The sequence below is a fragment of the Colletes latitarsis genome, chromosome 12 (assembly GCF_051014445.1).
Source record: "Colletes latitarsis isolate SP2378_abdomen chromosome 12, iyColLati1, whole genome shotgun sequence".
NCBI lineage: Eukaryota > Metazoa > Arthropoda > Insecta > Hymenoptera > Colletidae > Colletes > Colletes latitarsis.
This window is the reverse complement of record NC_135145.1, coordinates 22,342,553-22,370,156: the sequence shown is the minus strand read 5'-3', so window position 1 is coordinate 22,370,156 and position 27,604 is coordinate 22,342,553. Positions and strand designations below refer to the sequence as shown.

The 27,604-nt window shown below is 41.5% G+C and overlaps 1 protein-coding gene across 3 annotated transcripts in view; it reads right to left on the bottom strand.

Annotated features, from left to right (window-relative positions):
• Lrch (Leucine-rich-repeats and calponin homology domain protein) overlaps positions 1-27,604 on the bottom strand; it is a 48,502-nt gene that overhangs the window by 7,717 nt on the left and 13,181 nt on the right. The window contains exons 2-13 of one of the 3 annotated variants that reach the window (XM_076779916.1): positions 11,529-11,673; positions 11,194-11,426; positions 10,779-10,915; positions 10,469-10,686; positions 9,072-9,228; positions 7,907-8,028; positions 7,633-7,779; positions 6,642-7,036; positions 6,425-6,576; positions 5,546-5,683; positions 5,271-5,348; positions 1,711-4,316 (exon numbers count right to left, since the gene is read on the bottom strand). In XM_076779916.1, the coding sequence (XP_076636031.1) occupies positions 4,077-4,316; positions 5,271-5,348; positions 5,546-5,683; positions 6,425-6,576; positions 6,642-7,036; positions 7,633-7,779; positions 7,907-8,028; positions 9,072-9,228; positions 10,469-10,686; positions 10,779-10,915; positions 11,194-11,426; positions 11,529-11,673 (2,162 nt within the window). In that variant the 3' untranslated portion in view covers positions 1,711-4,076. Of the gene's footprint in view, positions 1-1,710; positions 4,317-5,270; positions 5,349-5,545; positions 5,684-6,424; positions 6,577-6,641; positions 7,037-7,632; positions 7,780-7,906; positions 8,029-9,071; positions 9,234-10,468; positions 10,687-10,778; positions 10,916-11,193; positions 11,427-11,528; positions 11,674-27,604 lie in introns of those variants that run through there. The other 2 variants (XM_076779914.1, XM_076779917.1) reach the window with 2 other exon arrangements.

Here is a 27,604-nt window from a genome sequence, read left to right as displayed (position 1 = left end):
ACGAACGTTTTTGCTTCTCTTACTTTGCTTCAATCCCGCCGCCATCGCGTTTCCGGCGGCCATTAGCGCCCACTGCAAATTTCACTACGGAACAGACGAACGCGATCTTTCACTTTCGCCAAAATTAATATCGCAAATAAAACGTGAAGAATTTCTCGAATTGTCGTTCGTTGTTCGCCAGTGAAATTTGCCTCGATTCTGTTGCAAGGAAGAAAAATCCCTAGGAGGGACTCGCGACGCTTTGTGAGCCACTGTGGGGCCCGCCATCTTGCCACGCATTGAATGTGGTTCCAGTCAGATGTGTTTCACGATGCCCCCTGCCCCTCCCACAAGCTTTTTCTCCGTTGAACACGATAATACCAGTTGAGAAAATTCGATTCGTTTCTTCTTCGAATCGGTGTGCATCCGGATCGAGATATTCGTCAACGAAAATATCATAGAAATTGTAGGTTATCCTGAAGCTGCCATCACTGTTTTCATCGACAAGTTCTTGTTCGATTTTTAGTCATAAGTTTCCAAAATGCAAAATTGTATTCTTTTATTTAAATTTTGCACTATTTTTTATGCATTCAAATACTACGATAATTCCAAACTGGTGCTGTTTTCAAAATAAACCTATTTATTTTTAATAACATCACTGCCATTAGGAATACTACTAACAATCCCATTGAACCATTGAATATTTCTATTCGTTACATTATAATTTGAAAAAATATCGAAAATATCCCCAGACAGAGAAATGTCCCTAGCAGTTAGTGTATTAAATTCGAATATCGACTTTTGATTAACTACACGCGTAGTCTACTGATATTTGGATGTAATTTTCTCGAAAACGAAGCCCCACACAATTTGTTTTGTAAATTACAAATATTTGTGCAGCGAATGAAGGCTGTCGAAGAAAAGAAAATGGCAGGTTCGGGATTGGCCCAAAGAGAAAAGACACCCGGGCCGACGTCGATGTCGGATTGTCAGCTCCTCGACTTTCACGTAGCAAAATACTATTTCCTCGACGAACGAACGATTCGTCGCTCAAGGTACATTTCAAAAGACGATCGAGTTTGATATGCGAGCAGCGTTTTCCAGCAGCTTTGATTGCGCTCTTTGATTTCGCGTTCTCTTTCGTCGATGACCGTTTCCACAGACAAGACAGACACAATTCACTCGAGTCAGATTTTATTTAATTCCACAATTGGAATATTTTATCTTTATTTTAATAATCGTTTATCTTTCATTTGTTACTCGAAATTTTTATCTGAATAAAACAAAATCAAACGTGATGCAATTTCGAGTAATTTTAAACCGATTAAAAATGTAAATATAGCGATAGTATCGGTATTGAAAATTGATATTAAATGGTTGTGTTTAATTGATATGCATCGATACTTTCGTGTGTGAAAATAGTACGATACAAATCGATGTTTCGTTATCTGGCATTGATAGTATTGGTATCAGTCTCGTCTCTAGATTTACGGGAAACTTAATTAACCTAATTACTACGTAGCGATTTCTACGACTAGGCGGACTAAATGCACGATCAAGCTGCCCTTTGATATACTTAACGACTATCGAATACTTGTTTGCCGGCCTCGAGCGCCGGGAATACAAACGACGGAGGCGAAGAAACAACCATAACGAAGCTTAGAGCCGTGTCGATTGGCAAAGAACATCCCCCATTCGACAATCTTCAATTTTCAACTCGATTTCCATAGGCATCGATAAAATCTACGTTTTCTTCATCGACTGATCTTCGATATTCAAAATCGTGGATCGAAATACCAATATAATACCCTTCGTTAATAAAAATGAATCCTCAAACATGAAGTGTAAAAAGAACCAAATTCAAATTAAGTACATCGATTTCAACGTCGCAGAATTAAATAAAAATACTTGATACGAGTTACGTAGTTTCCGGTTCTTTAAAAATTGCCTCGTAATGTCAGTCGATAAAAAAAAACTATATATTTCTCAAAGCTCTACGCGTCAAGTTACATCGAAATTAAATTGTCGATTGGGTTACAGTCTTTGCAAGTCAAATTTTTAAAAAGCTAATGATACACTGAAGTATTTAAGTGTCTCGATTCGGGATAGCGATTCGTTCAACGGAAGAACAAAGACAGAGCCATTAACGTTTTCAAAATGGCGTCAAACTAGAACAACGGGACGTTGTCGACAGTCAACCTCGAGGCCAAAGATCACCGAGTTTCTCAATAATAATTCGTAATTCTTCGACGTTTACTCTTAAATCTTCAGCACCGACGTTCAGAAAACGCGACACTCGTTTCTCTGCCCGACGAAGCAAACGAAAATCGTAAGAACAAACGAAAACATAACCTATAGTGCCGCTCTAAAGGTTCTAAGTGGCTGTCGAGACGAGAAGAGTGTGTCGCGCCCAATTTCATCGAACCCCTCGACGAACGATCAAAAAACAGTATTTTATATTTATCTTTACGATTTCATTCTTAAAATAAGCGTCCACGTAGATTTAATTCTCGTCCATAAATTCTGTTCATAGCGTTCTAAGTTACTAGCAAATATATAGAAAGTGTTAGACATCGACAGTCTAGTTTTTAAAGTTAGGTTAAAGTTAGGTGACTACGTTGTTATAGGTTATTTTAGATGCTAGATATTTAGCTAGTATGTGTTCGCAAAACATCTATTTGGAGGTTAACTCACAGGCAATTGAGTAATCAGAAGAATGCTGAAACATTCCATTCTCGTCCATAAATCCTGACAGTAGAATTTAAAGTTATTAGCAAATATATAGAAGGTGTCGAATGTTAACTATCTTGGTGCCTGAGAAGTCTTTCTCATCTTTCTTTTTCATAGTAAGTGGATCGAAAAGTAGGTGGCCACGTTGTTATGGAGTATTTTAGATGCTAGATGTTTAACTATTATATGGAAATTCACAGAACATTTCTCTTTGTAAGTCAGGACAAATAAAATACTATCCAAGTAACAGAGAATTAGCAAACCTAACCTTCATATCTTGCATAGGGTTATCTTGCATCCATAACATTGGAAAAACTAAAGATTTGGCTGAGAATTTCTCTTAATAAATAAGAAAAGATAAAATGAAGTCCAAATAACAGAAAATTAGCAAACATAACCTTCATATCTTACATACGGTTAACTTGCATCCATGAAATTGCAAAAAGTAAAGATTTTGTCGAGAATTAAGTAGTCATTAACAATTTGAAAGCGTTTAAAGTACCAGGACAGAACTGATAGCGAAAGGTAGCCATGTTTGTTGGCCTTTCTTTGTCTTTTGTTCAAAATTCAAATAGTAGAGGACCCTATAACATTAGAAAAACTAAAGATTTAGCTGAGAATTTTTCTTATTAAGTTAGAAAAGATAAAATAAAATCTAAGTAACAGTGAATTAGCAAACCTAACCTTCATATCTTGCATCTATAACATTGTAAAAAGTAAAGATTTTGCTGAGAATTTCTCTTAATAAATAAGAAAAGATAAAATAAAGTCTAAATAGCAGAGAATGAGTAAACATAACCTTCATATCTTGCATACGGTTATCTTGCATCCATGAAATTGCAAAAAGCAAAGATTTTGTTGAGAATAAAGTAGTCATTAACAATTTGAAAGCGTTTAAAGTACCAGAACAGAACCGATAGCGAAAGATAGCCATGTTTGTTGGCCTTTCTTTGTCTTTTGTTCAAAATTCAAACAGTAGAGGACCCTATAACATTAGAAACCTAAAGATTTGGCTGATAATTTCTCTCAATAAATAAGAAAAGATAAAATAAAGTCCAAATAGCAGAGAATTAGCATTGAAGACGGTAAAGATTTAGCAGGGAATGAACTAGTTCTTAGTTTGAAGTGCAGGACAGAACTTATAGCGAGAAGTAGCCTTTTTCTGTCTTTTGTTCGAAATTCTAATGGTAGAGGAGGGTTTAGCCTATCAGGGGTCGTTCATCGGAGGCTCGAGAACCCCGGTGCTCTGTCGAGTGGCGTCTCTCGATACGTGGTTATCCCATCTTCGATCGTGCGTTATCTCTTGCGAGCGTCGTTCGTTCCGTCGTTTCGCGGCCTGGCGTTCTCGTCTTCGTCGCTCTTTTTTTTTAGTCGGGTAACGGGAACAGATAGAGGAGGACGAGGGTGGAGAGGAATGTGGCGAGAAGCATCGCGGACAGAACGCGATCCTGAATCGTACGGGATGAACCTGGGGCCGACTCTTCGGTATCGTTCTCCCCTTCGTCGCGAAGAAGGAGAAGAGCGGAGACGAGACGCGCCAGAGCCTCCAGCCCGTACGCGTCCATGTAACCCACGTCCATGATTGCGTCCGCGTCCATTAACACCTCCTGCAACACCAACAACGATACTACTCAGTCCCAGTATCTACCATCGTCGCTGGTCGATCGTGTCTTTCACACAAAACCCTGACAATTTTTGTTCGTTCCTCCTCGAGATCAACCATCCCTATTCCGAAAGTTGAGAGGAACTCTGGGATTAGGATTCAGATTAAATTTTGAGAAAGTCGAAGTTGGTTTATTTTCTTTTGGGAAGCGGGAGGATGCTTAAAACGACGAGAAGACACTCTCTTTCTGTGCAAAATTTGGGTACCAACTGATGGTGACGAGTTACTCAACTACCAATCTCCCCAAACTGTAGCAAACCGTTTGAGGAGATTTGAAGGCCTCGTATCTCGTACAGGAGCATCGATATCAAAAAACTACAAGAATAACTTTTCGTTCCCCCCGCAAAATGGAGTATTTTTCGATTTAACAAATTTGTTCTATCTTTAACCCCTAGCTAGTTACGTTGATAATAACCATTTTCCAAACTTGGCACAGAAAGGTGGACACAAAAGCGAATTACGGAGTCTAGGCGCATGCAACTAAAGCTTCTCTTGCTCCTCTCTGTCACGAATAGCGGATTCTTTCGATGCTTGGAAAGGGACGTACAACCTCGCGACTGAATCGAAATCCGGGGACTGACTAGTAGTTGCTGGAAATGTCGTGGACAAACCTGACGAATGGTTCGATTTACTTGGACGATCGTTTCGTTTTCATAGCGTTTCTCCGTACTCGAGTAGTATCGTTCGATTTTTTTTTTTTTTTTGGAGGCTCGTGCGCTCTCGACGGTGCACGAGACGTTTTGGCGAACGGAAAAATTGAAATTGCTGAGAGTAAACGTGTCGGTACGCTCGGTTTCGAGAGTGTCGCGTCAATTGTTGCGGTGTTACGAGCGAGAGACAAAGCACAGAGACTCTCGAGAGAAAGATCGGGTGATAAAATAGTGGTACGATCGCTTACCTCGTCGACGCCGATCTTCCGACACGCCTCCAGGAAGTTGTCGACGTTACGTCTGCATCTCGCCATTGTCAGTTTGGGCTGCAAGCAGAGATTGATTTTAAATTCATCCCCATAGAAGGTAGAAACCATCTAACAAAGTGTGGACCAACGCTTTTCAAAAATTAAAAATCAAAACTCATTTTATAACGTCTCAGAAATGATATCAAATTCATTGTTTATGGTCTCTTCGAAAAGCGTGCGTCCATATTTGAAACTTTGTGTATTAAAAAGCTTACAACGGCTGGTGATGGGACGTGGATGCTGGCGACCGATCTGGGTCTCACATGATTCGCTAAATGACACAGAACAACTCCGTCTGTAAGCGCAGGGGCCAAATCCTCCGGCAACGCCATCTTCAATCTCGTTTCTATGTGCTGGAAAAGGAAACTAAATTCGTTCCTTTCTCTTCTATCAACTAACAAACTCTTAGCTTTCCTTTCTACACATTTACAAACTATATAATCCAAACTTCGCATAGTACCAATTGTTATAACATTTATAAATAAAAGATTTCATTCATGGTGGTATCAAAAGGCGTTAGAAAGAGGTAGAAAACACTTTTTAGTGTCTTCCAGTTTCTCAGATTCTCAATGAAGTTTAGTTACTCCTACATCTAAACATTTAATCCCCCAAGACACAAATACCACAAACACAGTCCTAGAGATCAATAGGAGCCCATAAACAGTACCGAGGGGAGGGTTATTGTGCATCAAGCGAGGGACTACTGTACATAGAAATATCTTTTACTATCTTGCAGTTTCTCAATGAAGTTTAGTCACTCCTACATCTAACCATTTGATCCCCCAAGACACAAATACCACAAACACAATCCTAGAGATCAATAGGAGCCCATAAACAGTACCGAGGGGAGAGTTATTGTGCATCTAGCGAGGGACTACCGTACATACAAACATTTTTTACTATCTTGCAGTTTCTCAATGAAGTTTAGTCACTCCTACATCTAACCATTTGATCCTCCAAGACACAAATACCACAAACACAGTCCTAGAGATCAATAGGAGCCCATAAACAGTACCGAGGGGAGGGTTATCGTGCATGAAGCGAGGGACTACTGTATGCAGATGATTTAACAGTCGTTAGAAAGCAATACCCACGCTTCGGAGTTGCTCGATCAAGTCAGCCTCTTCCTTGGCACGTTCGAACTCCCTTCTCATGGTGAAGGAATACTTTTCTGGCACGTTGCTGTTCCAGGTGACCGATCGCGGCGACTTTGGGCTGCCTCCGTTTCTGCTGGGGCTTTTGTTACCTGACGGGACCCAATTACGATTCATTCGACGCTTTTTAATTTTCATTTTACGGTTTTTGAATTACCTTCCACGTAGCCTACGGCGGTTTTGACTAGTCTGGGAGTGTGCCCGGGGCTGGAGCTCGACGACAAGATGCTCGACGACGTTTTGATTGGCGAATTAGGTTTCTTGTACGGCTGCTCGAGATACTTGCCGTTCTTATTGTTGTACTCGTTATTGCTCCCGTTGATGATCGGAGTGTTCTGGTAATTGATGCGCGACGGTGTCACTTTTTGTACTGGTCTCTTCGTCGCGTTCTCCTCGTTGAAGATCTGCTTTCCGGTCAGGGCTACCGCCTCCTTGTTGCTGGTCGAGTCTGGGTCCTGGGACTCATTGCCAGGCGGTGTCACCTGCTCCCTGGGCCTGTACACGCTAGGCCCTTCGTTGACCCTTTGCTGTCTCAATGCTTCTTTGTACTCTCTGGAAACGCAATCATAGAAATATTAAAAATTTGGAAAATTAACAGAGCAAAATTGTTTCTGTTTTTTGGGGGCGTCAGGATCCCTAGGAATATAATTTATGAAGAATATTTAACTTCTTGATTAGGGTATTTTTATTTCACTTCCCAAAATTTTCAATATAATATAAATATTTAAATTGACATTGAAAATATACACAACTATCATATTTAGGAATTCAGTTGACAGCTCTTAAGTATGATTTACGTTCAGCTACTGTATCTTCTGAAAGCACAATTTGGCCTCTAGTTCTTAAAGATAAATATACGTTGCATTCCTCTGCTCTACTTACCTGAGCCATCGTTTTCAACTATTAATACTATATCAAATATAGAAGCAGTGCAGACAATATCGATGCAAAAGTATTTTCCAATATGAGATTCAAAAAAATTTTTAGATCGCTAGTAGAATTATATTTAAATTCTCAAACACAAATATAGGGCCCATTGGGGTGTCTTCTTTGGGTCAGAATTAAAATTAAATTCTCAAGAACAAATATAGAGCACATAGGTGCACTTGGGGTGTGGAATCTCACTAAAAACTCGTTGAAACGCTCACCTGTACGTTTGGATGTGATTGAGGGGCCTCTTCTCCTCTCCGTTGGCCAAAGGGGTGGAGTTTGCAACAGCGTTTTGCAAGGGTTGTACCGACTGCGTGTTCGTCGACGCCGGCTGCGTTTGGTTCAAGTGACTGGTTTCGAGAGGGCTGCGAATAGAAAAAAAAAAAACGCACCTCGCGTTCAAACGGCGAACTTTGACGTCCACGAATCGATCGAGACCGCGTTGCGATGACGCGTAGCGGTTTCTCATCGGTTTATTAACGGCTCGCTTACCCGGGCGGCGTAATTGACGCGTGGTAGAGGCCAGAGGTCATCGGTCGTCTGACATCGGCGCCATTCTCCGAGGTGCTCCTCTCCAGCCTCCTCTTCTCCAACTGATCGTGCAGTATTATGGCCTGTGAACATCATAACGTAAAATAGAATCGCCCCTCGTTCTTCCACGGCGACTTGAAAACTCAGTTTTCGCCTCAAAAGTCAAGGGTTTTCGATTTGCATTGCAACTTTCAGTGTTTGAAGTTTGAAGAAGTTTGTTGGTCTTTTTTTCAAAACTAGGCACCGGGTATAAGATTCTGGGGGTCAGTGATGCATTCAAACCTCAGGTTTGAAATGGTTCGATATAGTTTGATATGGTTTGAAGTGGTTTGATATGGTTTCAACTTATCAAAATTATAGAAATACGAATGTTAGAACTCTCGAAAGTCTCCCAGAGACAAGACCAGTACTGTTTCAAGAATTTCAAGCTGTAAAACTCAACTTGAAAACTCAGTTTTGGCCTCAAAAATCAAGGGCTTTCATTTTGCATCAGAATTTCCAGCGTTTGAAGTTGTTGTGACCTGTGTGGACTCTTGAGGACAAAACTGGACATGGGGTACAAGATTCTAGGGGCCAAACCTCAGGTTTGAAGTGGTTTGAAATGTTCAAAATCATAGAAATACGAAACTTAGATCTCTTACAAGTCTCCCAGAGACAAGATTAGTCCTACTTGAAAAATGTCAAGCCATAAATCGGGTTAAGGCCAAGTTCGCGAGTATAGTTGACGAAAAAAGGTGAACGATGGACTCTAAGTATATTATCGTGTTCGAGAGCGGTTTCTAATTGTTTTCTTGTCTGTTTTAGTTCACGATATATGCACCGGAAGAAGACGCGGAACCTTGAAGGCCAGCGACGCCGCGAAGGAGAAGCGAGGTGAGATTGGCGGACGGTCCAGTGGGTTAATCGCGACGGCGTAGTTCTTTCAATGGGTTAAGGTCATTCAACGAGGCTTGAACGACGGCCAAGCGCGCCGCGACACACAGATATCGTTTTCAAGGGGCGCCGAGTTTCTATTCAATCGCTAAATATAGCCGTTGTATCATCGTACGCGCTCCAAACCGGGGACTCCGGCGGCGTTACAAAATCCCCCGCGCCGCTGGAAGTCGTTGCATCGCGGGCATCGTACCTTGCCCAGCTCGTCCTCGAGGGACGTGTGCTCGCCTGGCGAGATGGTGCTGGGGGTCGACGTTCCGCTGCAGGACCCGTTCACGCCCGCCTCGTGGGGCAGAGTTATCGACAGGGGCGAGCACTCCTGACGCCACAGCCCTCGAATCTCGCCGTCGTGCACCTGCGTGCATAAAGGTTGCCAGCGCCAGGCGTTAACGAGTTTCGCCCCTTCCTAGATGGCGACAAGATCAACTCGAATCTCAGCTTTCGAGGGCAAATTTTACTCCCAAATAATAAATATTTTAAATTTGCAAATATCGATTCGAAATAATTTATAAATGAATTTTGCCTGCAGGGAATAAAATTTACCCAACCCTGTTAGCAACCCGGTTAAGTGAAATATATTTCAACTGTGAATATTAGTTTGAAAAATTCGTGGATGTAATTTATAAATGAATGTTGCTTGCAGGGAATAAAATTTGCCCAACCCTGTTAGCAACCCGGTTAAGTGAAATATATTTCAACTGTGAATATTGGTTTGAAAAATTCGTGGATGTAATTTATAAGTGAATGTTGCTTGCAGGGAATAAAATTTGCCCAACTCTGTTAGCAACCCGGTTAAGTGAAATATATTTCAACTGTAAATATTAGTTTGAAAAATTCGTGGATGTAATTTATAAGTGAATGTTGCTTGCAGGGAATAAAATTTGCCGAACCCTGTTAGCAACCCGGTTAAGTGAAATGTATTTCTTTTTTTCGTTTCTCTGCGTCGTACAGCGAGTTGGAATTTTAGACCACTTCCTGTGCTGATTTGAGCATCGAATATGGCGGATACAGTAATTCTTGCGTTCCCCGACAGACCTTGAAACGTGTTCAGCGTTGTTTTTGATACGACACTGCATCGATCGGTGAGATTTTTGAATGAAAATGATTTTAAATGAGAGATTTGAGAAAGACTTGGACATCAAATGTAAGAAAGTTTGAAGGAGCATCCCGTGGCTGTGTAGAGTGTAACACTATAGAAACAGAGTTCCCAACTCTCTCGTTCCATATAGTTAAATAAAACTTCCAACGTGTGTGTTAGTCTTTTATTATATTAATATCTATTTCTGTATAAATGAAATATCTCTGATGCTTACATAGAATTTTCAAAATCGTACAATTCTCAAAAGTATTATCCTCCAAATATTCCAATTGCATTCTCTGCCCATCACTTGCAAATTACTGTGTAAAATCCCGTCAACCAAAAAAATGCACCTGTGTTGAGACAGTGTCCCCCAGTCCCTGTGTTTGTGGCGCACGTTTGACGGGGAATACAGGTATTACTGTGTCTGTTCTTTGGCGAAAAGCCTGTCGAGGAGGTTGGCGAAGAATCGCAGAGAAAAGAAGAGAGCTAGAAGAAGGACGAGGGAACTAACCGCGCTGTGGATTTCTTGGGACCAGCGTTTGTCGACGCCATCGCTGGTGCTGTAGCCGCTGTCGACGTTGTGGCGTCTGTGGGCCCTGGTGTCCAAGGTGGCGTGACCCCTGACATCCAGTGGCGTCCTCCTCACGCGCCCCCCTCTGGCCCTCTCGTGCTTCGCCGCCTGTCTCTCCAAATATTTGAAGATGTGCGTTCGCCCGCGAATGCATAGCTGAGAACAATCGGAAACCCGAGACAGTTGGTCCGCGGTCCCATTGGAGGGTAACACGTGTACGCTGTAACAGAAGGGTGGTGGTTGCTCACCGAGGCAGGCGGCGAGGTCAAAGGATTATCGGAGAGCCGAAAGTCCACCAGGCTCTTCATCTTTCTCATCTCGTTCGGAAGCACGGATATTCGGTTCCCGCTGATATCCAGCTTCACGAGTCTCAGGTACGTCAGTTCTGCACAGAAATGTTTGGTTTAAAATTTAGTTGTTGGGGAAAGTTGTTATGGAATTATTAGGAAATGAATTTTCGAGTGTAACTAACTTTGGAAGCGGAATTTTCAAATGTAACTATCTTTGGGAGAATAATTTTAAATTTAATTAATTTTTGAAAAAAGGGGTAGGTTTTCTACGAATTCAAAAATTAAAAAAATCTCTTACTAGAAAAAGTTTAAGAATCAGCAGATTTTTAATTCATAAAATTAATATAAAATCGAAGGGGGGAGGGGGGCTTACCTATAGGCAGGTGCACGAGCACGTTGCTCCTCAAATCGAGGGACCTAAGTCGTGCAAGGTCGCCCATCCGAGGTGGCAAGCTTGTAATTTCGTTGCAACCCGCGTCCAGTTCAGCCAGGGCTGACATTCTGCCCAATTCGTCCGGCAAAGATGCTAATCTATTGTGTGCCACCAGCAACGTTTGCAACGGTAGCCTGCATATCTCTCGAGGTAGAGACGTCAATTGGTTGCGACTGCGAACAAAATAATCGGTTTGAATTGATTATGCAAGCTTGTATATATCACTCTATCAACAAATAATTGGAACGCGTTCGTGCTCTTAATTGGTCGCAAACCTAAGATCGAGGTAGTTGAGGGACTGCAGCATCGCCACAGTTTCCGGTATGATTCGTATGGCATTGTGATAGAGGTGAAGCTTCTCGAGGAACGGAAATTCTGTGACCTCTTCCGGTAATTCTGCGAAGCGGTTCTTCGAGAGATCTGCAACAGAAATGAAACATTCACAGTTTGATATCATAATGCTTCCAGCAGCTTCCGTTTTAGTATCACAGTAACCATAAATCGCCATCCTTCATGCATACTCCATTAATCCTCTGGAAGCTTCTTAAACTATGGGGCGGAAGACAATTTCCTAATACAATTAAGTTCATTAGATTTTTTATTTTTTATTTGGGGTAAATTCTGTTCATTTCAAATGAAATTCGTCTTCTAGTGGTTATCTCTAGCATAGATGCTTTATCTGGTTTAAAAATCTACGTTTGAGAAGTAGTATAGAAACCCAAGATGTTATTTAGACTGACAACTAATTTCTTTCAGGTGCAACTCTCGGGAAGAAGAGAGTTACAGTTAGAAGTAGCAAGAGAAATCCCTCTAAGGAGTGATCCATCTTTCTTAGAAGTTCGTGACAAGGTTTTGGGGCTCATGGAGACTTATTTATCACTTCAAAGCGACGCTTCTCGCTCTTAAAAAGGGCGTAGCTATTAATTGGTGACGTTAACAGTGTTCTCATAGCAACACCTAGTCATTTCTTATTTCCTTCCATAATAAACATTATTAATACACCTTTCACTGCCACTAATACCATTCAGTGAGAAGACAACCCACTCCAAAATATAATTTATCTGTTTTAGAGGTCCAAGACAAGACTTTGGAGCCTCTGGAGGTCTATTTAAACAAAACATCACTTCAAAGCGACGCTTCTCGCTCTTAAAAAGGGCGTAGCTATTAATTGGTGACGTTAACAGTGTTCTCATAGCAACACCTAGTCATTTCTTATTTCCTTCCATAATAAACATTATTAATACACCTTTCACTGTCACTAATACCATTCAGTGAGAAGACAACCCACTCCAAAATATAATTTATCTGTTTTAGAGGTTCAAGACAAGACTTTGGAGCCTCTGGAGGTCTATTTAACCAAAACATCACTTCAAAGCGACGCTTCTCGCTCTCAAGAAGGGCGTACCTATTAATTGGGCGACATCGACAATATTTCCACAGTAATAGTTAGTCATTCCTTACTTTCTTTCATAAATTTTACCAATATGCCTTCTGTCTCTAAGAACCTGTCTGTCTTCCTCAGAAGTCCCAGACAAGGTGTCGGGGCCCGCGGAGGTTTATTTGACAGAAACGTCACTCGAAAGCGTCGCTTCTCGTCGTCGAGGGCGTATTAATTGGCGACATCGATAGTATTCCCGTAGCAACAGCTGTGCTCCGGTTAGGGTGGCCTTCGAGTTCGTCGGGGGTTCTTATGAATGGGGTGCGACGGGCCACGTGCGTGCACGGACTCGAAACCTAGGAAAAAGATAAGGGTGGCTCAGCTGCTCCCTGGTTTCGGACCTCCTTTCTGATCAATAACCGCCGTCTGTATGTTTCCGACTTCTCCGTGGGGCCGAACAGTTCGACCAGTCGTCTCCCTTCGCGTCAACTTTTCGAGTTCCACGCCCTTCTCGATCGAACACGCCATTGGGACTCTCTTAGAGTCTCTCTTATTCGCAAACGAGTCTCGAAATGGGAGTATCTGGTCCTGGGTCGAATTCAGTGGGAATCTGGACACCCTAGTTTTTAGGAAATTAGGTTTCGTCAGGATTGGGAACACCCGGAAATTGCCAATCGATCGTCGACAGGATACTCGACTTTTCTTGAATCGCGTTCCATCCTCATCCTGAGGAGGATTTCATTAAATTCAGGCGTTCCCTCCCGTGCACGCCCACGCTCGTAATGGGCACGAGCCCATGGGGTGGAAAGGCAAGAGCGTGGAACCATCGGTACACGGTCGATCGCATAATCGCCGAGCAAGGGCGTCGGCCCGTTCGTTGTTCGCGCGATGGAGACCAGAATAGCAACCCCCGTTACGTTTCTGTGCCATCGTTCGATGGAAATTAAAGCGTTTTCTCTCTGGTATACCAGACGATTCTCAAACAAAACGTTTACCATCGATATGAAACGATATTCTTCATTTCTTGGCAATTAGAAAGTCGAGGGTATTGTTTACAATTTTTTTTCAAGGGGAAGGGTATTTTTTTTTTATTCAGTTTGAGTGTTTACTTTTAGTACTATGTTTCTCGAGTATCCACAATTTTTTTCATGGAAAAATATTAAAAATTGTGGGAGTTACGATGAATAGTAGGCATTGCAGTAAAGGGGGGAATCGTCGGGTGCTGAGATTGCACTAAACCGGGAATGTGTCTCTATGGAAGCGTCAAATCCAAGTAAAGTTAGGGTTAATTCCTCCAAGTCTATTCTAGTTATTTCATTACAGTTTCTACGTTTCATAAAAACTATTTTTGTAACTTTCAAAAGACCCAAATCCTAATATTTATGCACCCTGATCGCTTTGGTACCGAATTGCTCGACCATAATCGTCCCCCCAGTCTCCTCTTTGGTAAATACCAATGTATTCCAAGCACATATTAACATGATTTCGAAATGGTTCCGAGGATATCGCCGACGATTTCCACGCAATGGTAAAAACAAGTTAGAACTTCCGGTGCTTGCCAATAAAAATCGTGGTCGAAGGGTTCGTGACTGCAGGCTATACAGGGTGTCTCGCGAAGGGGCGATGCACCGGTTCCAAGGACCAAGGTCGAGGTCCAACCATGGCGGATCGATAGCATACACGACATACGCGGATTCCCGCAAGGCTGTACGAAATTTCGTTGTACAGTGACATTTCGCGGGTGCATGGGCGTGGTTTCCCCAGTTATCCGTGTCTGGCGTTTCGATGATCGAAATAATTGCACGGACCGGCGCCGTTGGTGCACGTCGCATCGCGATTGGACGGCCGCAATAAGTTCGATAATTTCCTGGCAAGGGTACAATATTCCTCGTTCAAAAAGTCTGCATATTTATTTATTAAATGTATGCAGAATTGTTCAAATATTTTGTTAACATAGTTTAGAGAAAAACATCGTCTTATAGTTTGCACGATATCATTGTATATGATGGGAAATAGAATTTTAACTCGTTGGCCGCCATGACAGTTTTCCTTGGGAATATTCTAGATTTTTGGTCAAATTGTGGGAAAATAGGAATGTTTATATTCTGTATTATATTCTCAGTGATAGTGATGCCATTCAGAGTCTCATAAAAGTTTGTTTTTTACAGAAATATTATTTCGAAGCGCCGGTCACCGGTGACCATCATGGCAACCAACAAATGAATTTTTTTCGAGAAACTGAATAGGATTTCGGGGGTATGTCTATTCACCAAAAATGATTGTAATTGACCCCCGCAACCAAAAATAATTTTTCCAGAATGTTATATCCGTTATAACCTCAAAGCGCCGGTCACCGGTGACCACCATAACAGTCAGTGTTAATTAGATACTGAAAGAAAGGAAAAAATACTATTTCCAAGTTCAATCATCCATTTTTTAAATATCCCTCGAAACAAGACATATTTGTTTTGAATATTTCATATACAATTCGTTGTTTCGATAAGTAAGGAGTAGTTTCAAATTGATTAGAACATCCAACCATAATAATCCAATATACACATGTAATAATTCGACCACCCAGCCACGATCTACTCGATTCACCCAGTCTGGCCAACCACTGCTACTTCTACTTGAATTGATAAACAATGTCAAGTCCATTAGTATCGTAATAGCTTGTCCGCTGTCACTTCTGCTTAGGTGTGTCTATCCATTAGAATTACTAGTGTTTCTCAAGCTGTTGCGCCGACAAAACATATCAGATTCGAATCAACAACACTCTATCTCTTGTGTGATAACTACAAACATTCATCCAGTCGCATAAAAGAAATAATTTCTACCAAAAAAAGGTAAAAAGATAAAATATTTCGCTAGAATCTCGTCTCCTCGCGAAGCAACCTTCGCGTTCAGGTTTCGACGTCCCCGCGAACCGGAAGGCGACAGAAACATCGCTTTCCAGGTGCCTCTTCCGTCACGGATCAAAAGTCCCTATCTTTTACGGAAATTTAAGTGCCCTGGAGAACGGTTGCTCGTGTTCCATGGGCGTGTCGCGTCACGAAACGTCTGCTACAAAAGCGCAGGGTCAGCGACCGAGTGCAAAAATTGACTCGCGCGCTAATTCGAGGACAGAAGACTCATAGAAGAACGGATTGGCGGTTTCCGCGATATCGTGGACCCTCGAAACTTCCGTCAAAAAATACTTCACATGTGTCACGTGTATCGTCGCGGAATTATTTTAATTTTCGTTGCTTTTGTTCAAACTTTTTTTTAACCCCCTGGCGATTCGGGCAGTTGCTACGCCCCTGCACTCGGGAAGAGGTATCGAAAATAAGAGCTCCTTCGCGCGACAAACGAAAGAGCCTTCATGCTGGAAGTTGCCTAGTCAGTGAGGTCAGTTCCAGCGTGTGAAAGAATTTTTATTATTCTGGTCTCTTTAATTTGCAGCTTGCGTTTACTGTGTCATGGTGGAAGCTGAATCTAGATTACAATTTTTAGGTTAGAGGATAAAACATAGCAAGGTTTCATATTTTCACTGAATTAAAGATGTAAGAGTTTCTCGAAATACGACACACATTTGGAAATAGATTCTCATCACGTTGGCCGCCATGACAGTTTTCCTTGTTTAGAAATATTCTCAATAACAGTGTAGCTATTTTAAATTTCTCTTTAGCTTGCTTTTACTGTGTCATGGTGGAAGCTGAATCTAGATCTCAATTTTTAGGTTAGAGTGGTGGATATAACATAGCAAGCTTTCATATTTTCACTGAATTAAAGATGTAAGAGTTTCTCGAAATACGACACACATTTGGAAATAGATTCTTATCACGTTGGTCGCCATGACAGTTTTCCTTCTATAGTAATATTCTTTATTATATTCTCAATGATATTTGAAATCTCACAAAGGTTAGTGTTTCAGAGGAACATAATCTCAAAGTGTTAATGAAGTACTGAAAGAAGAACTAGTACTTTGAAATTGAATCATGCATTTTGTAAATAGTTCTCGAAACAAGGCACAAAGCATAGGATCAAGGTTCGATATATTCACTGAACTAATGATATATTTCAGGATAAGAATAGTAACAATTACAGGGACTTTTATAATTGGTAGTTTTCATCCGCGTGGGGATTTGTGGCCATCTTTGCTCTGTAGTTATGGTTCCCGTGAGTAAGTGAGGCAGCAGGTATTTTAAGAACGATCATTACGGGAGCTGTAATACGCGTTGGACGGGACGAACGAAGATGAAACGCAGAAGAAAGTACTGTAACGACGTTAAGTTATCCTTCCTGGAGCATATACACGGGGTTATAAGAGCCAGGCACAAGGGCTGCCGTGAAACCGTGGAAACAGAGGGTTGCACGATCGATAACGCCCCCATAGCAAATATCGTCCAGGGGGTTGGCTCCACTGAGAGAGCGCAAGGTGTCCCATGGAGTACCGCACCCTCTTGGAGAGTCGTCGTGGAAAATAAAATCATTCAGGGGCGAAGCAAACGCCTTACGAACTAATGATCGGTAACTGCGTTAGAACTTCGTTAACGAGGTGGACGATCCAAGTGTCTGGAACGGATTCGATTCTCTTCAGAATGGGCCATTAACGCTCACTGACACGGTGGTCACCGGTGACCGTCAAGATCATTTTCAAATTACATCAATACCATTCGATTCTCGAATATTTCTATTCTTTATACTGTCAATTACAACTTGAAAAAGTGGCAGAAATATCTCTAGCTATTGCAAACTATAGTGATGTGTTAGATTAACGTCCACTGGCACGGTGGTCACCGGTGACCGTCAAGATCATTTTCAAATTATATCAATACCATTCGATTCTCGAATATTTCCATTCTTCACACTGTCAATAACAACTTGAAAAAGTGGCAGAAATATCTCAAGCTATTGCAAACTATAGTGATGTGTTAGATTAACGTCCACTGGCACGGTGGTCACCGGTGACCGTCAGGATCATTTTCAAATTATATCAATACCATTCGATTCTCGAATATTTCTATTCTTTATACTGTCAATTACAACTTGAAAAAGTGGCAGAAATATCTCTAGATATTGCAGACTATTTATTGCAAATTTATTTTAGTAAAATTTTTTAAGGGGTGGAAGTTCCGTACATTAGGAAAAGGAAACGTTAGATTTTATTATCACGCTTTATGGTTCTCTAAGAATTTTAATGTACTCGATAGTCTAAGTGAACGTGAATGTCAATAGCATTCCAACTGGGCGGGATTAAACTCTGAAATTATTTAATTTATACGACGCGTTTCGCAATATGCGCTACAATCGGTACATGACAGGCGTGTCAAACGCGCAAGCTACGCGAGGCTCGATCCATTCAATTTTGCGGTTCGGTTGACCGCTTATTGCCTTTTTATTCATCACTTACGCTCGTGTGAACAATTTTTTTTGGCGACCAAAATTCATTCGTTGCGAAATAACATCGGTTCGTGCACCAATTCTATCCTTTCAACGCCTGCAAACATCCTCAAACAATGTTAAAGAAACATACTCACACATCCTCAAACATCCTCAAACGTTATCAGAGAAACATTCTCAAACACGGTCAAACAAACATACTCAAACATTCTCAAACATCCTCAAACATTGTCAAAGAAACATCCTCAAACAATGTCAAAGAAACACTCCCAAACATCCTCAAACATTGTCAAAGAAATATTCTCAAACATCCTGAAACATGTTCAAACATTCGCAAACACCCTAAGGCAACTTCTCTCCAATTTCCTCTTTCAATTCCATCATTCGCGACGACCAGCACGTTAAAATGAGAGTATATTCGAATAACATTGCCAGAGACGTGCAGTCCAACCAAACGCCATTCGTAAACGTATGTTTTTATAGTACAAAGAGCTGCTTTGAGACGCGAATCAGTTCTCGATCGAGCGTAAAGCGGAAAGCGCGCGACGGATTAGAACGTAGGACAAATTTTCGCGGTCGAATCGCGTTCGTTCCGGCGCGGTGCGACGCGTGACAAGATGAAGACGCCAGCCCAGGCGTACCGGTGATCGAAGCGACAAAGAATCCGTTGTTTTTTTCCACCGACGGGTTACGTCGCGCGGCGGAGTTTGCTTCATCGATCAGAACACACAGGGCTGCACCTTGCGCCGAGGTAATTGACTTTCACCGTCGGTTCTGTCGCGGGCGTCGCGACGGGGAACGTCGAAGCGAGAAACGGACGCGGGGGGGAAGAGGAACGGAAGAAAAAGCGAGAAAACGCTTTTTCGTCCTTGAACCGTCGCTGGTGCCGTGTCATTGGCGTCGAAGACGAAAAGAGAAAAGCGCGGAGGACTCGCACGGGGCACGGGAACGACTGGAAGAAGGAAAAGCGGGAGGAGGGCGCCACGGTGGAGCGAGAGGGAACGACCCAGGCGTCGCTTTTGTCGGAGACCGCCGCGACTTCCGGCGACGAGGACGCGACCGCGGACGAGGCTCGCATACTCGATCGAACCTACGACAGGTATAATACGTGGATCGAGAGATCGATGAGAGAGCATCGAGCGACCTTCGACCGCACGAACCTTCGAATTCTTTTGCAGTGTCGTTAATTATTGCCCAAGCATGAGTCGTGTAAATGTTTTTATCAAATTAATTGGCACGTTCTCGAAGAGTAAGAATATAGTCGATAGAATTGTCATTTGAATTAGAAATCATTACTGATATATTTCTTTTCAGGTGCAACTCTTGGGAAGGAGGAAGCAATCTACCAATGAGGGAAGTAGCTGTATGAAGAGTGAGAATATAGTAATTTTGAGGTATTATATAAAATTTAATAGATGTTTCTGTAATATGGAATCACTGATAACCAACTTTTTTTACAGAAGACTTGGTAATTATTGACAGTCACACCTCACTGACATATATAAAAATATCATCGACGTGAGGTGTGACCAATAGTCAATGATCATTGACTATTACTAGTCCTATTGAAGTACAAGTTTCCTATATGCAGAATTTGGAGCCTGCAACTTTTAAAATAGAATAATCTAGATAGCTTCTTTTGACTAATATCATGAATCATCAAAGATAGAAACTACTATTGAAGTATCACAGGTTTTTCTCTATCTCTGAAGTTGGACATTACCTAAAACGTTTTGAAGGGCATTGGTATAAAAGTATGGCGTAGGATAGAGGATGATCGACGTGCGTCGATGTAGATCCCCGGGGACCGCGTGGACAGCTACGGGCAGCTAGAACGGGTCGTCAGGCATCTGGTTGGTGGTCGGTGATTCGAGCGACGGTGCATGAATTAAACTCGTGGGGAAACGTCCGAGCGAGAACGCGAAATAAAGAAGGTTGTATCGTGCAGCCGGTTTCCATAGTCCTGCGCAGCCTGTCCGAGACAGGCAATGCATGGCGAACAGTGCGTCGCATTGTGCGGGCCGTGCGTGTTCGAGCGTGGCCGTACGCGTGCACGCCTCCGCCATACTCGAGCACCGTAAAAATCCCATAAAAATTAGGATGAAAAGCTTCTTTTATCATTTACTATTTATTATTCGTAGATCGTGTTGCGACGATACTTTTTAAAGAATATCGTTTAGGTGTACGGACCGTGCGTGAGTCACTAGAGTGTTTCGACAGTCGTTAGGAGTCTCTTGTTACGGCACACGTCCAGTGGAATGTCAAGACATTGATACCAGAGCGCTCGATCACGATAGCACATTGTAATTAATCTTGTTTGAGTATCGAGTAACGATAACAATAATAACGGCGACGATAACGATCCGCGAGGTGACGTTTCTATCTCCGCGGGTGGACGCCATCTTGGATCCGTCACGTGTCGCTCTGAATCTGGGGGAAAATTGATACGAAGCATTTTGAGGGTCTTAGAATTAGTGTGTAATATATAGGGAAAAGTTTGACCCTCAAATTTTAGTTAATTTGTTCCCTTTGAAAACAAACATGGCTGCCCAAATTCCACTCTATTTAACTTCCATTCAAACTCCAGCCGCTGGTACATTAATCCTGCATATTTTACAAAGAAATCTAGTCGCGGTGGGGGGTTAATCCGCGGGTCTGACGCCGAAAAGTCGCCGGAGCGTAGCCCGCGGCGTCAAATTATCGACTCCGCGCCATTATTTGCATTCGCCGCGGTTCGCGTCGGCGACGGAAGCGTAAAAACGGCTGGTTTCGCGCGCCCGACAGGAAGAGGGCTTCTTTTATTCGTCACCCGGCGTTTCTGTTATCACAGAGTCCGCTGGAGGAGCGTCGTCGGCCCGTTTCCTTTCGCAGCAACCGCGAAATGTCGGCACTCGAGGGTCTCTGGTGCGCCTCGTTTACCCGGGGCCTCCTCGTTTGCGGAGCGACCAGCCGGGGCACCGAGTATCCCTGGCTTGCTACGCGGCTCCGCCTAAATCCTTGACCTAAAAACTAATATCCCAGGTGGAAAAAATACGGTGCAGAGCGCACTCGTCGAAAGGTGCACGGGGTGGAACCAGACCGTCTCGCAACCGCGCTCGATAACGTGTCGAAAGATCGCGTTACACCGCGCGACCAAACGACTCTACGACGGAATACGCGTTACTCCTTTCATCCACATACGCGTACAGTCTATCACAAAAATTAACAACGTGGTGTAATTAATTACTGAGGCATAGAAAAAATTTTTTGAGGAAGATGGAAGTGTCTAATATTTGGAAGCAAATTGTTTTTATTTATTTTTAGCCACTTATTTGAATATTTAGACAATTTTCTGGGGCCAAACATCCCTTAAAAGTGGCAAATTTCCTAATAAAAATAGCAGATCCTCCTTAGATCGAATTTTGCAAATTTTTATTAGGGAGAAAAGAGGTGGAAGTATCAACCCTTGGGAAGCAAATTGTTTTTATTTATTTTCTGCCATTTTATACAGGGTGTTCGGCCACCCCTGGGAAAAATTTTAATGGGACATTCCCCAGAGGCTAAAATAAGACGAAAATCAAGAATATCAATTTGTTGATGGAGGCTTTGTTAAAAAGTTATTAATGTTTAAAGTTCCACTTGTACTGAATTTTTTTCTCGAAAAGGGGTAAGAATTCAAGGATATGTCTATTGACCAAGAATGATTGTAATTGACCCCTGCAACTGAAAATAATTTTTTTAGAACGATTTGAAATTTTTTAATTTTGTCGAAAAATTTCCCACCTTCTCGAATTTTTTTCTAGGAAATGAGTAGGATTTCGGGGATATGACTATTCACCAAAAATGATTGTAATTGACCCCTGCAGCGAAAAGTATTTTTTTTAGAACGATTTGAAATTTTTTTTCTTCGCCGAAAAATTTAGGCACCTACCCCCTGTCGATTTTCCTTAGAAATTCGTTTTCCATTTATAGTTTTTTTGTTTGACGTCTTATAGAAAAGTTCTCTAATACTTTTGTGTAGGTACCCATGAGCTCTACTTCAGAGAAAAGTTTTATTGAAATATATTCACTATTGTAGGAGTTATGGTCGTTTGAAAATTGGACCATTTTCATGAAGTTTTTCTCATTTTTCGGGGTCAAGAATCAACTGTTTGATTATTTTTAGAATTTCTACATATTCTACACTAAAATACGCATCGTTTGCTTTCTTAAACATTAAAATCGTCCAATCCGTTCAGGAGTTATGGTGTTTTAAAAATTCACATGAAATTTTGGGGAACCATTTCTGGCCTCACATTAGATTTTCAGTAATGAATTTTTTTCTCGAAAGTGCGTAGGATTTCGGGGGTATGTGTATTCACCAAAAGTGATTGTAATGGACTCCAGCAACCGAAAATAATTTTTTCAGAACAATTTGAAATTTTTAATTTTTTCGAAAAATTTGCCACCTTCTCGAATTTTTTTCTCGAAAATGGTTTGGATTTCGGGGGTATGTCTATTCACCAAAAATGCTTGTAATTGACCCCTGCAACCGAAAATAATTTTTTCAGAACAATTTGAAATTTTTAATTTTTTCGAAAAATTTGCCACCTTCTCGAATTTTTTTCTCGAAAATGGTTTGGATTTCGGGGGTATGTCTATTCACCAAAAATGCTTGTAATTGACCCCTGCAACCGAAAATAATTTTTTCAGAACAATTTGAAATTTTTAATTTTTTCGAAAAATTTGCCACCTTCTCGAATTTTTTTCTCGAAAATGGTTTAGATTTCGGGGGTATGTCTATTCACCAAAAATGCTTGTAATTGACCCCTGTAACTAAATATAATTTTTTCAAAACGATTTGAAACTTTTCAAATTTGTCCAAAAATTTCACACTTTTTCGAATTTTTTTCTCGAAACTGGGTAGGATTTCAGGGGAATGTATAATGACCAAAAATGTTTGTAATCGACTCTTGCAACCGAAAATAATTTTTCCAGAATGATTTGAAATTTTTTAATTTATTTGTTAATAACTTTTTAACGAAGCCTTCATCAACAAATATTCTTGATTTTCGTCTTATTTTGGCCTCTAGAATCCCCCATTAAAATTTTCCCCAGGTGTGGCCGTACACCCTATATAATGTTTAGACAAATTTCTGGTGTCGAACATCCCTTAAAAATAGTAAATTACAATAAAAGTTTGCAACCAAATTTTGCAAACTTTTATTAGTGTCAAAAGAGTGTAGAAGCCATCTTGTTTTAGGAATCTATTATTAAACTCAACTGTTAAATACAGCATATTACTGTTTTAAGTACAATAATAGAGTTTAATAATAGATTCCAAAAGCAAGATGGCTCCTACACTCTTTTGTCACTGATAAAAGTTCGAGAAATTTAGTTACAAAATTCAGTTGCAAACTTTTATTGTAATTTCTCAGCAATATGGAGGACTTATTCTTGCCCGGTGCGTACAGAAAAAAATTGTAATGGGTGTTTCTGGAGGGGGATGAAATTGTTGTTAGGCGCCCTCGAGGGCTGAGAGGAGGCATGATCGAAACGTTTTCGTCGAGTAGTGGTGAAAATGGTCGGTGACACGAATGCACCAGGTAAGACGAAGGTACTCGAAAAAAAAAAAGAAAAAATCCACACTGGGTTTCGCGGTGGCTGCAAAGGGCCAGGCTCCATCGCGTCGCAGAGTCCCTTTGTTCGTAACCACACTGCGTAACCACGAAACAAAGCCCTGAATACGGACGTTATTCCCCGAGAGACTAGACCGAAGGACACGTACTCCTCCTGCTCAACATGTAAACCTTTTGTTCGACGTCATCGTCGACGAATCGATGACACTTTTCGCCCATCCGCCTATCAGTCGCGCTCCGCGAAACGCGTCCTCGATAGGGTTGCTGGAATCAAGAATATTGGGTCGGGTCAGGTCGAGAATTCTTTTTTCGCCTCGAGTCTAAATTATTTTTATCGTACAATACGAAAAATTAACGTCACGTCTACTACTTCGTTCCCAAATGAAACTTTCATTCATTAGAAATTTAATAAAACAGTAAAAAATTCTATTATAGAATCCTCAATTTTAAGTATTTCCAAATATTCAAAAGAAACTATTAGATTTTCGAAAAATGTTTTCCTCTTCTGTGAATTGGAAAGTCAAATTGTTCCCCCAAAAGAACAAAAATTTACAATTCCTCGGTAAAACTAACCTCGAAAACTTCTTTTTACTGTTTACATTATAAAATTGATTTGTGTTTAAAGAATATAAACAAAAAATGTTTAGAATTGAGATAGTAGCTTAAATTGCTCCCAAAAATGGAACTTGTATAATTCCCCGGTAAACATAACCTCGAAATGACCACTTAGTCCCTTCTCGGTATATATTTTGCATTGCTCGAAAGAATTTATATCGTTTCCACTTGTAAACGTAACCTGAAATGTACAAACGAATCTCGAGAGTTAGGGAAATGGAAGAGTTGAAGAATCTAGGGAATTTTCGGGCGCCATCTTTAGACCCGAGATTTCGTGGACCACGAATGCAAGTGTCTCGATGTTCCTGGGAGCCCTCGTTAACGAGTCAGTTAATTTAGCCCCGGCTAACGACGACGAGAAGAAACGTCGCGGTCGTAGATTTGTTTCCACGCGAATTATTCGCTCGGGTCTCGCCCCAGTATCTAATTGAAGCCGCTGGGATACAGATTCGGTTAGCCTTAATCGCGCCACGGCCTAGTAATTATCCTCGTGCAATGAGAAATAAAGTATAAACAAAAGGAAACGAGCGACATAAGAAATATATTATCGAGAACTAGGACACCATAAAACATCGAGATGAATATCAATTGGCGGGAACCCTAAGAGGAAATATCAATGACCGTCACGAAATTCATCAGCTGATGTTGCCATGATCATCCTCGGTAGTATTTGGGTCATGTTGCCGGCCCTGCCATCGACCCTCCGCGTGAAACATTAATCTCTTCGGGGAGAATCGCCTCGTTTGAAATAGATAGAAAATCAAACTTACATCGACCCTCAGCGACATCTATCTGGGGACAATATGGCCGCCTTGGGGCGCTCAGAACCTTAACCCTACTTATTTAGAATTTTTATAGGCACCTCTATGTTGCTATATTTAAAATAACTATTCTTCCTGTGTATTTATAATTTTCTTGTTGGTTATTAATATTTGAACTTAACCCTACTTATTTAGAATTTTGATTATGATAACTTGTACGTTGCAATGTTTAAAATAAAATGTCGAGAACTAAATTCTATTTTCAATCGCCTATTATTTAGTTATTTTAAATATTGCAACATAGAGGTAAAATTCTAAATAAGTAGGGATGAGGTTCTGAACGCCACAAGGCGGCCATATTGGTCCCAAGATAGATGTCGCTGAGGGTCGATGTAAGTTTGACTTTCCACGAAACTAAATATTAAAATATCCATCGACTACAAAGGATTAAAAATAAATAAAGCAACACGTTGCTACGGTCGTCTGTCTATTAAATTTTTTTTAAACACACGCATCATCGGAGGAAAAGCTCTCGCGGTCGGGGCGGTGGAAAAAAAGTAGCTTTGATCTGCCTTTGTGCGTTGCTTTTCGGGTTACGCGCTTAGGGTAGGTGGTCGTTTTACTCGAATCGACGGCCACCTTCCTCTATCACGCTGCCAAGTATAAAGCCCTATGCATTAGCGAAATCAAAGAGATTAAAGGGCTCCGTAAACGACCAGGGAACTTCGCAGTTGTCCGCCTCCAGGAATTCGAGAAACGAGCAGAAATGGATTGGCGTAATGCAATTATATCCCACGTTGCATTTTATATTAATTGTTCAGTCAATTCTAGATCTATTTCATCAGGTATTAATTTATAAAAATTAAAGATTCGAATAAATTGGTCAAATAATAGCAATATTCCTGGTCTGCCCAGAGGAGATAAATAAAGTGAATTTATTGAGATTCACTTAAATTTGGGGCCTCGGTAGTTGATTCGCCATTTATATTTATGTGAAAATCAAGTTTGCGAGATCTTCTCGCGTCTAGACCGACTAAACGGCGAACAAAAAGATGGCGTCGAGGCGGAAAAGCGTTTGATCGGTTGAAAGGTTCGCGGCGGAGTGGCGGACGGTCGTCGCGGCCCTAGAAACGCGCCAAAAGCCGTGATACGCAAACAAAGCGGGAGATTCAGACTGTCTGTTCGACGAAGGAAAAAAACCGTTCCGCGAGTAAAGCGATGTGAATAAAAAATTCCACTTGTCTAGGTCGCAGACGCGTAAGTGTCGCGGAAGAACGTTGCCCCGAGGTCCTTCCGGTTCGGAAGATGGAAGACGGAAAATATTTTTCAACCCCCTCGCGTCGGATACGAAGATATTTTCGCGAATGCTCGCAATCGTACGCGAAACAAAGGAATGTAGGACGTGAGCGAGATAGACCTTGCGGAACGACGAAAAAAAGAATTCAGCGCGGGCGAAGCGTGTCAGTTTCATTAAATGGCGCGGCTGGAGGTGGGGGGGATCTCGTCACCGTTTAACTGTCGTGTTTGGAACCTCCAGTACCTTGGCAGAAAATGGGACAATGATCATTTACTAATTTTTTTGTGAAAATAAATGAGAGTAATCAGTATTTTATTCGTTATGAAATGTTTGGAACGGTTTTAATAAATAATGGCATATCTGTGGCGATCAATGGCGACTGCATCGAGCCAACTGTGGCTCGAACGCTGCGGGGGGCTTATCGTGCGACGACCCAAGAATAACTTAATTAGATTCGTTTGCCATCTATGCATAACGCTCGAGACAACAGCACGCACCATAACAGTATTCCAAACCGCTTGATTCCGAACGGCGACACGTGAGACGCAAGAGACGCTCCGTCGACTGCAAACGGGATTACGTGGACGGATAAGTTAATCCTTTTCTCCTATCGCGATAGACATCTGTTTTCCCTCGGGGCGATAAGCTTGTTACCGAAACGGCTGAAACGCGATTCTGAGGACGTTTCTGCGAATTTTTACGAGACGATTCTGGCAGCGTTCGATGGCGTTTGGTGTCTGATAGCGGTAGTTCGTGAAATGGCGGACGGCTCGAGGAAAGATACGTTCCGTATCTGCAATGCGGCTAGAATTTATCGACAGACAAGACGCGACTCCGGGACAGTCGGGCCAAGTTGAGCCCCCGTCCGGTCGATCGACACGCTTATCGTCCCTTTTCCATCGGAACGGTGTTTAAACGTTCCACCGCGTTTGCGGTTGTCGCGTCGGGCTAAGAAATTATTCCGAAAAAAACCGTGAAACGCTTTGAGGCGGGCAAAAACGACACAGCGTCGATTTCATCAGATTTTCAATCGAAGAAACGTACCCCAACTTGTGGCAAACGGATTAGGTTCAATTGCAGTTTGACCCAACCTCAAACGAGCTCGAAGTTGTTTGAAATGAAAGAAAATAGGTTTGACACAGTTTGAAATTGTTTGAAGTTGTTTGAAATGAAAAAAGATAGGTTTGATACAGTTTGAGACTGTTTGAAATGAAAGAAAATTGATTAGATATAGTTTAAAATTGTCTAAAATTGTTTGAAATGAAAAAAATAGGTTTGATATAGTTTGAGATTGTCTAAACTTGTTTGAAATGAAAAAAAT